This window comes from Bos grunniens, chromosome 1 (assembly GCF_055505025.1).
Source record: "Bos grunniens cultivar Pamir isolate PY7600 chromosome 1, Bosgru_T2T1.0, whole genome shotgun sequence".
Lineage (NCBI taxonomy): Eukaryota > Metazoa > Chordata > Mammalia > Artiodactyla > Bovidae > Bos > Bos grunniens.
Window position 1 is genome coordinate 85,706,859 of NC_141165.1, and position 14,773 is coordinate 85,721,631.

Genomic DNA, 14,773 nt, shown 5'->3' on the forward strand with positions numbered 1-14,773 from the left:
TATTTTTAGATTCTTACCTTACTGTTGAGGTTTTTAATTGCCTTAGAATATGGGAGACCTAGGTTCAATCCCTGGGTTGGGAAGATCCCCTGGAGAAGGGAAAGGCTATCCACTCCAGTATTCTGACCTGGAGAATTCCATGGATTGTATAGTCTATGGGGTTGCAAAGAGTCGGATACAGCTGAGCAACTTCCACAATCATAATCACACAGTAAGTTGTATGAAGGTTGATAGGCAAAATCTTGAATTTTAATGTATTACTCTATAGTTTGAAAGGTATTACTGAAATGAACCTTAAATGACGGAGAAGTCTTCAATTAGACTTCTTTGTATCTTTATTTGGAGGGTCTTAATATCTATTATGTATTACGATTTGTCTGTCCTGTTTGGATATATTAGTGCAAGCTGTTTAGAAAATTTTAATATTTAGGAATAAGGGGCCAAGGACATCTGTATTCTTTATGGCATATCATCTATAATTGAAGCAAATTATATTTTTCTAAAAAGCTAAAACAACTTAAATACTAAACAGTGAATGGTATTCAACTATACTAGCAAAAACCAATTGACAATATGAGTTATTAACTCTTTCAGTGAAATATGAAATACCTAGCAATCAACTTGAAGCCACATATGTGGTCTTCCTGGTGGCTCAGACATTAGAGAATCTGTCTGCAATTTGGGTTTGATCCCTGGGTCAGGACGAATACCCACTGGAGAAGGAAATTGCAACCCACTCCAGTATCCTTGCCTGGAGAATTCCATGGACAGAGAAGACTGGTGGTCTGTGGTCCATGGGGTCACAGGGTCAGACACAACTAAGTGAGTAACACACACACATAGCAATCAGCTTAACAGGAAATGTATATAGTTTGTTGTAAGAAAGCTGTGACACTTACTGATGGTATAGAGGAATACTTAAGTACAGAGCAGTTTTTGTTGCAGAACAGAAAGATAAAGTAGATATCATTATTTTTTCCAGATAAATCTGTAAACTTGGTATCGTGCCAGTCATAGTGCCAAAAAATAGAATGTGTATTTGGAGTCAGGGGAGGAGAAAGGAAAAGGGAAAGGAGGAGAGATAAAAAGAGAATGTGTGCATGTATTTTGGAGGCATATAGTTACATTTAATGATTCACTTAGAGCTACATCTTCCAGAATTGCAAGCCACTAGCCACATGTTCAGAGAAGGCAATGGTGAAAATCCCATGGACCGAGGAACCTGGTGGGCTGCAGTCCATGGGGTCGCTAAGAGTTGGACATGACTGAGCGACTTCACTTTCACTTTTCACTTTCATGCATTGGAGAAGGAAATGGCAACCCACAACAGTGTTCTTGGCTGGAGAATCCCAGGGACGGGGGAGCCTGGTGGGCTGCCGTCTATGGGGTTGCACAGAGTTGGACACGACTGAAGTGATGCAGCAGCAGCAGCAGCAGCAGCCACATGTTGGTATTTAAATTTATATTGATTAAAATTCAATGATATTTATGGTTTTTCTGCTGGCAGTAGTCACATTACAAGCACTCAGTAGTCACTTGTGGGTAAGTAACTCCTGTATTGGACCAGACAGATTATATTACACTTACATCATCACAGAAACTTCTTTTGGACAGTTTGATATAGAAAAGTTAAAAACTCAAAAACAACCAAGTAAAGATTAAGAACAATTTGGAGCGATTTCTCCACAGATAATGAAATATATTATAAAACAGCATTTAATTAAAAGTGTAGTTCTTGTCCCAAATCATATTGAAAAGTGAAAGTCTCTCAGTCATGTCTGAGTCTTTGCAGCCCCATGGACTATACAGTCCATGGAATTCTCCAGACCAGAATACTGGAGTGGGTAACCAACCATTCCCTTCTCCAGGGGATCTTCCCCACCCAAGGATTAAACCCAGGTCTCCCACATGGCAGGTGGATTCTTTACCACCTGAGCCACCAGGGAAGCCACAAATTATATTAGGTGAGTGGAACAACTCACCTTTGTATATGTTATATAATCTGATTTTTATCCTAGTCAAGTTGATTATAGATAAGTTGTTCTTATCTATAATCAGTTTAGTTCAGTTGCTCAGTCGTGTCCGACTCTTTGCGACCCCATGAATCTCAGCACACCAGGCCTCTCTGTCCATCATCAACTCCCGGAGTTCACTCAAACTCACGTCCATCGAGTCAGTGATGCCATCCAGCCATCTCATCCTCTGTCGTCCCCTTCTCCTCCTGCCTCCAATCCCTCCCAGCATCAGAGTCTTTTCCAGTGAGTCAACTCTTCGCATGAGGTGGCCAAAGTACTGGAGTTTCAGCTTCAGCATCATTCCCTCCAAAGAAATCCCAGGGCTGATCTCCTTCAGAATGGACTGGTTGGATCTCCTTGAAGTCCAAGGGACTCTCAAGAGTCTTCTCCAACACCACAGTTCAAAAGCATCAATTCTTCGGCGCTCAGCTTTCTTCACAGTCCATCTCTCACATCCATACATGGCCACAGGAAAAACCATAGCCTTGACTAGATGGACCTTTGTTGGCAAAGTAATGTCTCTGCTTTTGAATATACTATCTAGGTTGGTCATAACTTTCCTTTGTTCTTAGTTATGACTTTATGGAATTTTTTCTACTAATATTAAGATTTTTTTATAATTAGGAATTTACTGCCTATTCTTAACTGTCTTTAGAAATTTTGTCTTTTATCCAAATTATTTCCATAACTTCTTTACCAATTTACTTTTCTCTAATTTCTCTTCCTTTTGTGTTCCACACTGCCATGGTTCTTTTTCTGGAAAACATTTAAACCTACTTGATGCTCCAATATTTCCAAGAATATTTGCCATTCATCAGGAAAACATTTAAGATGTTTCACAATAAGGCCCCAATCCACTTCTCCCACTTTCACCTTCATCCTTAATATAGAATCCCATTTTGTTACTAGGACTAAATTCTAAACCTAGAAAGTAATAGCAATGACAGTTCTCATGAAGTATTTTAAATCTATGCTTTTCTGTTTTTGAGGATGGGGAAAAAACTCAAATATTTTGTCAGTAATATATCATTTTGTCTAAAGATTGATTTAATTTTATTTTTCTTCTCTAATTTTATTTCTTGTTTCCCTCTCACCTTGTCCTATTGAGAGTGATAAACCTATTAGTGAAGCATATTTTTCCTGTTGAAAGCCACATTTTATAAAGATATTATGAAAAGAAAACTCATCACCCATTTTGTAATTTTCCTGGAAACCATATTCCTTTCAAAAATATCACACCATCGTTTTTCTGTTATTTTACAGTAATGAAATGGTAATTTGTGGTTTTGATAATGTATTCATGGCATTTAGAAGCCCAGTTTGAATGTGTTTAATGATGTTATTAAATTGTCTCATGAATTGAACCTGAATTAGGGGTTGCTTTCTTATAGTATAGTAAGAAAACAAAGTGGCTTACATAGATTTCATTCTTCTGTTGTTTCGTTATTCTATTGCTGTATAACAAGCCACCGTGAAACACAGTGGCTTAAAAAATAATTATTTCTCATGATTTTCTGGATTAATTGGATAGTTCTGCTTTACATGATCTTGGCTGGGACATGGGAAAAGACTGGAAGACCGAAAACTGCCTCATTTACCATTTGCCAACAGTCAGTGCCAATTGCTGGGTAGAAATGCAGCTGGGGCTTTTGGCCAGAGGTCTTTGATGCTCCTTCATTTAAATCACCTCGTAGGGTCTTTGAACTTCCTCACATTACAGGTTCTGAATTCGTAGAAGGTGCATTCTTATAACAAGGCGGACACTACAAGGCATCACATGACCTATATTCCCAAATCGCAGAGCATTATTTGTGCCACTCTCTGTTTAGCAGAAGTCATCTGCTGCTGCTGCTAAGTCGCTTCAGTCGTGTCTGACTCTGTGCGACCCCATAGATGGCAGCCCACCAGGCTCCTCCGTCCCTGAGATTCTCCAGGCAAGAGTACTGGAGTGGGTTGCCGTTTCCTTCTCCAATGCATGAAAGTGAAAAGTGAAAGTGAAGTCACTCAGTCGTGCCCGACTCTTAGCGACCCCATGGACTGCAGCCCACCAGGCTCCTCCGCCCATGGGATTTTCCAGGCAAGAGTACTGGAGTGGGTTGCCATTGCCTTCTCCAAGAAGTCATCTAGAACCTGCCTAGATCCAAGGGAAGGGGAAATAGATAACATCTCTTGATGGTAGGGTGGTTTAATCATATTGCAGAAGAGCACTTAGAATGGAAGATGGGAGGCATATAGAGATTCAGTTTATCACAATCTGTATTTGACTTATGAGATTACTTTGCTCAGTTTCATACCACCAGAAAGATTATAGAGGTGAGAACTTGAAGGAAATGTAAAGGACAGAGCAAATCATTTAAATTTAATGGTATATAAGGCTCATGAAGAGGGGAGACACATGTTTGGAATGAAGTTGAATCATGATTTGGATCAGTTCGTACAGAGCCTTGTATGAGAGTTTCAGAGAATTTTGGAGAAAGTATGTGATACATGGGTTCCATGAAGATCCATCTGTGTAAAACACATTAGAATGATTTGAGCAGTGAAGAATAGTAATCTAAGAGATGGAGTAGATTACATTTGCTATAGCCCAGAAGAGATTAATAACAACTTGAACCAAAGTGATAGAAACGAAAATGAAGAGGTGATGGTTTTCAGGAACAACTGAAGTATTTAAGTCAGGAGGAATTGGTAGCTATTTAGATGTGTGAATTAAAGGGAAGAACAGGGTCAAGAGTTCAGTAAGTATTAAAAGCTGAGTGTACCCTTTCTGTATTTGAAAGTCACAGTATCATAAATGTCATTAATCACATTTGCACTGTTCCATTCCTTGAAAATCTTTCTCAGAATTATTAGAATCAAGCCAAGTTATTTGATTACTATCACATTTAGCAGGGTTTCATTTAACGGGCTCTGTGACAATCTGTAAGGGTGAGATGGGGAGGGAGGTGGGAGGGAGGTTTGGAAGAGAAGGGACATGGGTCTACCTATGGCTGATTCTTGTTGATGTATGACAAAAAAAACACAAAATTCTATGAACAGTTATCCTTCTATTTAAAAAAAAAAATTGGGAAAAAAAAGAAATACAAAAATTGTCTTGTCATTTTAAATTTTACACTCTAAATTTCCATGCTTCTTTTCCCCTATTAGGTTAATGGCACTGATGCAGATTATGAATATGAAGAAATCACACTTGAAAGGGTAAAAGCCTATTCATTATCTTAAGCTTTAATGAAAAGAAATCTGTTTCTTTAAAGAACTCTTAAATATACTGCTCTTTCATATAGAATCTAAGGAAGATCATCTTTCAAAAGCAGAACCATGTAATATTAGTTTCTTTAATAAATCCACATATCATAAAATTAGCTGTGGTATTTTCATGTTGCTTTTGAACATGTATGAACATGTGGCTTTTCTTTAAGAACTTTTTTAAAAAGTAAACTTTTATTTAAAAATTTTTAAATTTGTAGAAAAGTAGTACAAAGAGTTTCCGTTTACCCTAGACTCAGTTTCACCAATTTATTAACATCTTAAAATACTAAAATACATTTGTTTCAACCAGTGAAGTAACACTGATACATTATTATCAACTTAAGTTTATACTTTATTTGAATTTCCTTTTTGTTTTTCTCTTCCAGAATCCTATCTGGAATATCATATTACGTTTAGTTATTATGTCTTCTTGTGCTGCTCTAGACTGACAATACCTTAAATTTTCTCAGTTTTTAATTTTATTATTTAGTTTTCATATAATGAAGTATTATTTATTTTAAATGAGTATTTTGTCTCTTGAGCTAATAACTTGATCATTGTATCAGTTTTGTTTCCTAGAAAAATAATAACCATAGGATTACTGGAAAAGACCTTACTGAAAACTTCTTATTATGCATTCCCTAGTCAGAAAATAACTTACAGGTGCAATTCAGATGTAGGGAGATGAAGGAAATGTGGGTTCAATCCCTGGGTTGGGAAGATCCCCTGGAGAAGGGAATGGCAACCCACTCCAGTATTCTTGCCTGGAGAATCCCATGGACAGAGTAGTCTGGTGGGCTACAGTCCACGGGGTCAAAAATAGTCAGACATGACTAAACTCATGCACGCACACTCACAATTCAGATGTGTGGATTTTCTTGATATATTTTCCCCTTAAGAATATCTGCATTCAATTGATGCTATATTTTAGCAGTGTCACCTTGTCTGACCATCATTTTTGGAAAATGAGGTGCTTTACATAAGTGACTTTTCTAAGTAACTGAATATCTGTGTATTTGAAGTTCCTAAAGGATTAGATTTATGTTTGTAGCCAGATAAACTGAGTGAAAATAGACCTCAGAGGGTCTTTTACATGTGTAATAGATTTTATACTGACTGTTTACCTGAATTTGGGCCACCTATTCAAGTGAGGTAGCTGACTGAGTCTTACAAGTAAACAATATTAATGTATTATGCACATTTTAATGTGGCATTTTGTTGGTTTCCCCCCCAGCTTTATTGAGATTTCTTGACATAATCCTAACTTTTTACCTCATTCATGTTTTCATTTTTTCCTAGTACCTTTTAAATTCTTTTAGTCAGAACTGTGCTTTGTATTTTTCACTGATTAAAGGACTTGAATACCAGGAATTTGGGAGATATTGTTAAAGTGTACAAACTTGGAATTAGATGATGAATAAGTTTCAGACTTCTTATATGCACAGCATAGTGAATATAGTCAACAATACTGTATTATATACTTCAGAATTGCAAGAGACTAGTTCTTAAATGTTCTCACCATAAAAAATAATGACAATTATGTGACCTCATAGAGGTGTTAGCTAAATAAAGCTAGTACATAAAGTGGTAAGCTAAATAAAGTGGTAATCATATTGTTCTATATAAATATATCAAATCAACATGTTATATACCTAAAACCTACACAAAATTATTTGTAATTATTTCTTGATTTTTTAAAGCAAATAAAAAAGAATACCTGAGTATCTTGGTGTTCCCATACAACCTTTTTATACTATTTACTGCCACTTTAGTAACTTTTAAAGAGTTTAGACTGGAAAAATTTTTTTATTAAAATAGAATTTTAGGACTATCATAATTGAGTGAAATCTTAAGGTATTTTATATAGTTTAGTAATACATCCAGATACACCCACTAATTTGAACTCACTGAAAACCAAAGTTAAATCATTGTTGAAAAAATAAATGTCTAATACCTTTGAGATCAGTTTTTCTTTTTGTACCGGTAGAGAACCCTTCCTTCAAAGAAAATATTCAAAAATCAGTACATAAAATGAGCAAGAAGCAATGCTGCTTTGGCAAAATTAACTTTGCTGTCAAGAAAGCTTACCAATGTTAAATTATCTAGTTAGACTTTCAGTATTTAAAAAATGCCTTTTGCTAGTCAGGTAGGTTTCTTGGTTAAACACCTCAAGGATGATGGCAGTGTTACTTAACTGATAAAATTTGGTAATTTTAAAATAAGTTGATGGCAAAGTTAGCAGAAGCAAAGCCCCACCAAGTATCCCCTTCTTAACAGGCTGAAATAATATATCGATATTACCTACTTGGAAATAACAGCAGCACAAGGATCACTTAAGCGTTTTCCTCTTGGGATCAATTTGCCTTACCAAACATGAGCTAGATGCAGTCTGAAAGAAGGAGACCTGATAGTGACACCTCTACAAGGAAGAACTGTGCATACTTTTAAGAAAGAATTGTAGACTAAACTCTGAAAGTACTCGGTACATCTTCAGCGTCACCTATTCAGCAGTAATACCCCTGAATTCATAGAGAAAAGAATAGCTTTCCTTGTATTTTTTAATTTAAAAGTCATCTTACTCCCTATATATATATGCCTTTATATGCATGTTGCCTATGTTAGTACAGTTTCTAGGTCATATAGTGACAGGACCCTATCAATAATTTTTTTTCAATGTCACTTTTTCCCCCTCTGTTCCCAGGGAAATTCAGGGCTTGGTTTCAGCATTGCAGGAGGTACAGACAACCCACACATTGGAGATGACTCAAGTATTTTCATTACTAAAATTATTGCAGGGGGAGCAGCTGCCCAAGATGGAAGATTGCGGTATGTTATGTACTTGATTTTGTGATACCAAATCTTCTTTGTATCTTTTTCTTGAGAGAAAATAAACAATAAATACAAATAAGAAATATTATCATAATAACTAACATATGGTAGATGCTCAAAAATCAAATGAATGAATGAGATAATTATGCTTTAAGCATTGTTTCCCTCTTTTCATTTAGGAATTCAGTTTTATCTTAGAAATTAAACATTTTGAATAATAATTTTGATTAATGATTTAAATATTACTGAGCAAATGTGTAGAAACTGTAGATTTCCCATTGTATTTTCAGTTATTTTCTGGGTGGGGAACATGTATAAACTTACTTAAGGTTTCAGTTCAGTTCAGTCGCTGGGTCGTGTCCGACTCTTTGCGACCCCATGAATTGCAGCATGCCGGGCCTCCCTCTCCATCACCAACTCCTGGAGTTTACCCACACTCATGTCCATCGAGTCAGTGATTCCATCCAGCCATTTCATCCTCTGTCATCCCCTCATCTTCCTGCCCCCAATCCCTCCCAGCAACAGAGTCTTTTCCAATGAGTCAACTCTTAGCATGAGGTAGCCAAAGTATTGGAGTTTCAGCTTTAGCATCAGTCCTTCCAAAGAACACCCAGGACTGATCTCCTTTAGAACGGACTTGCTGGATCTCCTTGCAGTCCAAGGGACTCTAGAGTCTTCTCCAACACTGCAGTTCTAACGCATCAATTCTTCGGCGCTCAGCTTTTTTCACAGTCCAACTTTCACATCCATACATGACTACTGGAAAACCATAGCCTTGACTAGACGGACCTTTGTTGGCAAAGTAATGTCTCTGCTTTAGAATATGCTATCTAGGTTGGTCATTGGAGAAGGCAATGGGACCCTACTCCAGTACTCTTGCCTGGAAAATCCCATGGACGGAGGAGCCTGGTAGGCTGCAGTCCATGAGGTCGCTAAAAGTCTGACACAACTGAGCGACTTCACTTTCACTTTTCACTTTCATGCATTGGAGAAGGAAATGGCAACCCACTCCAATGTTCTTGCCTTGGAGAATCCCAGGGATGGGAGAGCCTGGTGGGCTGCCGTCTGTGGGGTCGCACAGAGTCGGATACGACTGAAGCGACTTAGCAGCAGGTTGGCATAACTTTCCTTCCAAGGACTAAGCGTCTTTTAATTTCATGGCTGCAGTCACCATCTGCAGTGATTTTGGAGCCCCCCAAAAATAAAGTCTGACATTGTTTCCACTGTTTCCCCATCTATTTGCCATGAAGTGATGGGACTACATGCCATGATCTTAGTTTTCTGAATGTTGAACTTTAAGCCAACTTTTTCACTCTTCCTCTTTCACTTTCATTAAAAGGCTTTTTAGTTCCTCTTCACTTTCTGCCATAAGGGTTGTGTCATCTGCATATCTGAGGTTATTGATATTTCTCCCAGCAATCTTGATTCCAGCTTGTGCTTCTTCCAGCCCACCATTTCTCATGATGTACTCTGCATGTAAGTTAAATAAGCAGGGTAGGGAATCATATATATCCTGAGTTTTTATCTCATACTTGGTGGCTCAGGTGGTAAAGAATTTGCCTGCAGTGCAATTGACCCAGGTTGTTTGATCCTTGGATTGGGAAGATTCCCTGGAGAAGGGAATGGCTATGCACTCCATATTCTTGTCTGGAGAATCCCTTGGACAGATGAGCCTGGTGGGCTATAGTCCCTGGCGTCACAAAGAGTTGGACACAACTGAGCGAATAACACACACACACACATGCACCACAAAGAGAAAAGATTAATGCAAACTTTAAGTAAATTAACCTATTTCCTAAATTGAATAAATGTAAGTACCTGGTCTTTTGTTTAATGTTCCATTTCAGAAGATATCCTTAGTATCTTGTTAAACAAAGATCTTTGGCATCTTTGTTGTTTCCTTAGACATAATCATAGATCATAGATTGTGGCACTTTTCCTGTTGCCTTGTTTGTTGTTTTTTACACATGGTGACAGTTTTCTAAAAATTTTAGAACTAAAATTTTATATGGTCTGTGAGAAAGAATATTTTATTTTAAGGCTATTGGTGCCTTATGCAGCTTTTCAGTTTCTAAACTTCTCACTGAATATGACAAGTTGTATATTAATGAAGTTAGATATAAAATTAATAATTTGAATATTCATGTAAATGTAGGCATATACTTCCTGATTTTGTTATTTGCCTTTTATTTGTGCTTCTTGTATGAAAATTAAAATGTTCCATTTGTTCCACTGGAGAACTGACCTGTAGTACTAACTGTAAGGTATCACTGTCTTTGGATATAGAATTTCTTTTCTCTAAACTTAATTTGATATATTATAGAAGTTTAGCATGATCACTTGAAATATTTTAATTGTGTTTTGTTCCCCTTCCCTGCCCAATATGAGATGACCATCTTTTTGTTTTCTACATGAATAGCATGCGATCGAAACTAAGGTCAATTTATTTATTTTTATTGAAGTATAATTGCTTCACAATGTTGTGTTCATTTCTGTTGAATAACACAGTAAATCAGCTATATGTGCACATATATCCCCTCCCTCCTTGGACCTCCATCCCGCCACTCTAGGTCATCACATAGTCCCGAGCTGAGTCCCTGTGCCACGTAGCCGCTTCCCACTAGCTATCTGTTTCACACATGGTAGTGTTTATGTCAGTGCTACTCTCAGTTCATCTCACCCTCTCCTTCCAGCTGAGTGGTTCACAAATCTATGTCTGCATCTGTATTCCTACCCTGTACATAGGTTCATCAGTACCATTTTTCTAGATTTCATATATGTGTGTGTGTGTTAATGTATGATATTTGTTCTTCTGGTTCTGACTTACTTCAGTATGACAGACTCTAGGTTCACCCACATCAATACAAATGACCCAAGTTCATTCCTTTTGATGGTGCAGTAATATTCCATGGTATATATGTACCACATCTTCTTTATCCATTCATCTGTTGCTGGACATTTCAGTTGCTTCCATGTTCTGGCTGTTGTAAATAGTGCTGCAGTAAACATTGGGGTACATGTATATTTTTTATTACAGTTTTCTCAGGGTATATCCCCAGTGGTGGGATTGTTGGGTATTATGGCAGTTCTACTTTTTAGTTTTTTAAGGAACCTCCATACTGTTCTCCATCATGACTGTATCAATTTACATTCCCACCAACAGTACAGGAGAGATCCCTTTCTTCACACCCTCTCCAAAATTTATTGTTTGTAGATCTTTTGATGACCACTTTGACTGGTGTGAGATGATACCTTGTTGTGGTTTTGATTTGCATTTATCTAATAATTAGTGAAGTTGAGCAACTTTTTACATGTTTGTTAGCCATCTATATATATCTTCTTTGTAGAAATGTCTGTTCAGGTCTTCCACCCATTTTTTTATTGGATAGTTTGAGGTTTTTTTTGTATTGAGCATGAGCTCCTTTTGTATTTTGGAGATTAATCCATTTTCAGTTGTTTCATTTGCAAGTATTTTCTCCCATTCTGAGGGTTATCTTTTTCTCTTATTTATGATTTTCATTGCTGTGCAAAAGCTTTTAAGTTTATCAGGTCTCATTTGTTTATTTTTATTCCTATTACTCTAGGAAGTAGATCAAAAAGCATCTTGCTGTCATTTATGTCAAAGAGTGTTCTGCCTATGTTTTCCACCAAGAGTTTTGTAATGTCTGACCTTACATTTAGGTCTTTAATCCATTTTGAGTTTATTTTTGTCCATGGTGTTAGGAAATGTTCTAATTTCATGCTTTTACATATAGTTGTCCAGTTTTCCCAGCATAACTTATTAAAGAGACTGTTTTATCCACTGTGTAGTTTTGCCTCCTTTGTCAAAGATAAGGTGTACCCACAGGTGCATGGATTTATCTCTGGGCTTTCTATCTTGTTCCATTGATCTGTATTTCTGTTTTTGTGCCAGTACCATACCATCTTGATTACTGTAGCTTTGTAGTATAGTATAACGTCAGGGAGCTTGATACCTCCAGCTCCATTTTTCTTTCTCAAGATTGCTTTGGCTATTTGGAGTCTCTTTTTAAATTAATGTACTTATGGCTTTGTACTAGGTTTTCATTGCTGGGTTTCTCTAGTTTTGGTGAGTGGAGTCGACTTTTCGTTGCAATGAGTGGGAGCTACACTTCCCATTTCAATGGCTTCTCTTGTTGAAGAGCACCAGCTCTAGAGTACGTTGGTTTCAGCATCTATGGCATATAGGCTTAGTTGCTCCATGGCACATGGAATCTTTCCTGACCAGGGATTGAACCTGTGTTTCCTGCCTTGGCAGGCGGATTCTTAACCATTGGACCACCAGGGAAGTCCTTTTCAGAGTCTTTCGTGTTTCCATATAAATTGTTAACAAAATTTTTCTATTGGGTTGGCCAAAAAGTTTGTTTGGGTTTTTCCATACAGTCGTAGGGAAAAATCAGAACAAACTTTTTGGTCAACTCAAAAGTTGTATGAAAAGTACCATTGGTAATTTGATAGGAATTTCATTGAATCTGTAGATTGTTTTCGGTTAGTATAGTCATTTTCACAATGTTGAATCTTCTAATCCAAGAATGTGGTATATCTCTCCATCTTTGTGTCATCTTTGATTTTGTTTCATTAGTGTCTTCTGGTTTTCTGCATACAGGTCTTTTGCCTCCTTGGGCAGATTTATGTCTAGGTATTTTGTTCTTTTTGTTGCAGTTGTAAATGGGATTGTTTCCTTAATTTCTCTTTTTGATTTCTCATTGTTAGTGTGTAGAAATGCAGAGATTTCTGTGTATTAATTTTGTATCTGCCACTTTACTAAACTCATTGATTAGCTCTAATCGTTTTCTGATGGCTCTTTCTATATATAGTATCATGTCATCTGCAAACAGTGACAGTTTTATTTTTTCTTTTCCAATTTGGATTTCTTTTATTTCTATTTCTTCTCTGCTTGCCATGACTAGGACTTCTAAAAACTTTGTTGAATAATAGTGGCAAGAGTGGGTACCCTTGTTCCTGATCTTAGAGGAAATGCTTTCAGTGTTTCACCATTGAGAATAATGTTTGCTGTGGGTTTGTCATGTATAGCCTTTATTATGTTGAGGTAGGTTTCCTGTATGTCCACTTTCTGGAGAGTTTTTTATCATATATACATGTTGAATTTTGTCAAAAGCTTTTTCTGCATCTATTGAGATTATCGTGTGGTTTTTATCCTTTGATTTGTTAATATGGTATATCACATTAATTGATTTGCATATATTGAAGAATCCCTGCATCTCTGGGGTGAACCCCACGTGGAGATCAGTTTATTTTTTAATAAATCAATCAATTAATCTGATTTTCCACTGTGACGTTAAGCTAGTTATTCAGTCTAAGCCTTAGATTTCTTATCTTTGAATCACTGCTCTACTGGTCATTATCTGGGTGGCTTTGGGAATGTTATTTAAACTTTGTGCCTCAGTTTTTCCATGTGTAAAATAGGGATATAGATAGATCCACCTTACAGGTTGTTGTAAGGGTTAAAACACTAAAAGAAGTTTGTAGCTTGTGATTAGTACTAAATAAGTATTTTCTGTTTTTCTAAAGTATTTTAATTTCTGTACATAGATAGCTGTCATTATCATTTAATATTTTTGTAAAATAATCTATTATTTGCACTATTTCCTTTGATGGCCCTTGAGAAATGTTTGTATTTATATAAGTATTTGATATATTGAAATTTAACATGAAGTTTCTTCTCAGAAAAAATCGTAGTAGTTAACCTTAAAAATGTGAAAATAAAAATTGGCAAAGTGAAAAATCGATATTAAATTTTTAATATTTCATTTTTATTTTTAATTTTTCCTTAGAGTCAATGACTGTATTTTGCGAGTAAATGAAATAGATGTTCGTGATGTAACACATAGCAAAGCAGTTGAAGCATTGAAAGAAGCAGGATCTATTGTACGCTTGTATGTAAAAAGACGGAAACCAGTATCAGAAAAAATAATGGAGATAAAGCTCATTAAAGGTCCTAAAGGTATGAACTAAATCAAACAAAAACAAATTATTAAGTAAGAAATCTCTTAAGTGACATGTAACTCTTAAGTTATATATGACACACATTCTAAGATTAGCAATACTGGTAATCTATAGAATTTACTGAATTTGGAGGGGTGGGGCTTCCCTGGTGACTCACATGGTAAAGAATCCACCTGCATTGTGGGAGACCAGGGTTTGATCCCTGGGTTGGGAAGATCCCCTGGAGAAGGGAACAGCTACCCACTTCGGTATTCCAGCCTAAAGAATTCTGTGGACAGAGGAGCCTGGCGGGCTACAGGCTGGCAGGCAAAGAGTCAGATATGACTGAGCAACTTTCACTTTCACTTTAGTGAATTTTATAATCTGTTACTTCTAATGATTTTTGTTTTAAGTAGCATTCGGCATAAACATTTTGAAGTCATGTATAGCATTAATATTAACTTGTAGTCATTAATCTACAAAGTATATTAAATACGGATACACAGGATAAAAGAAAATATTAATGAGCATATCATTAATAGTTATATCTGCAGTGAAGACTATTAGGATGTGATCTGAATTTTGAAAACATGGATGGAATTGAGGATAAATGGAAATACTGATTCTCATTCGTGGCTTCATGAAAAATGAATAGAGAGCTACAAGTTTGGTATTAAGGCCATGGGAATTATGAATTACTGAGATTCCTTACTTAA

The 14,773-nt window shown here is 36.5% G+C and overlaps 1 protein-coding gene across 29 annotated transcripts in view; it reads left to right on the forward strand.

The window, feature by feature from the left end:
- Positions 1-14,773, forward strand: part of DLG1 (discs large MAGUK scaffold protein 1) — a 274,757-nt gene that overhangs the window by 157,279 nt on the left and 102,705 nt on the right. For all 29 annotated transcript variants that reach the window (XR_015163762.1, XR_015163769.1, XR_015163766.1 and 26 more), the window contains 3 exons: positions 5,163-5,213; positions 7,966-8,090; positions 13,907-14,076. Coding sequence is in view for 23 of the 29 variants with exons in the window: in XM_086399739.1 (XP_086255865.1) it covers positions 5,163-5,213; positions 7,966-8,090; positions 13,907-14,076 (346 nt within the window). In the remaining 6 variants the exon portion in view is untranslated. The remainder of the gene's footprint in view (positions 1-5,162; positions 5,214-7,965; positions 8,091-13,906; positions 14,077-14,773) is intronic.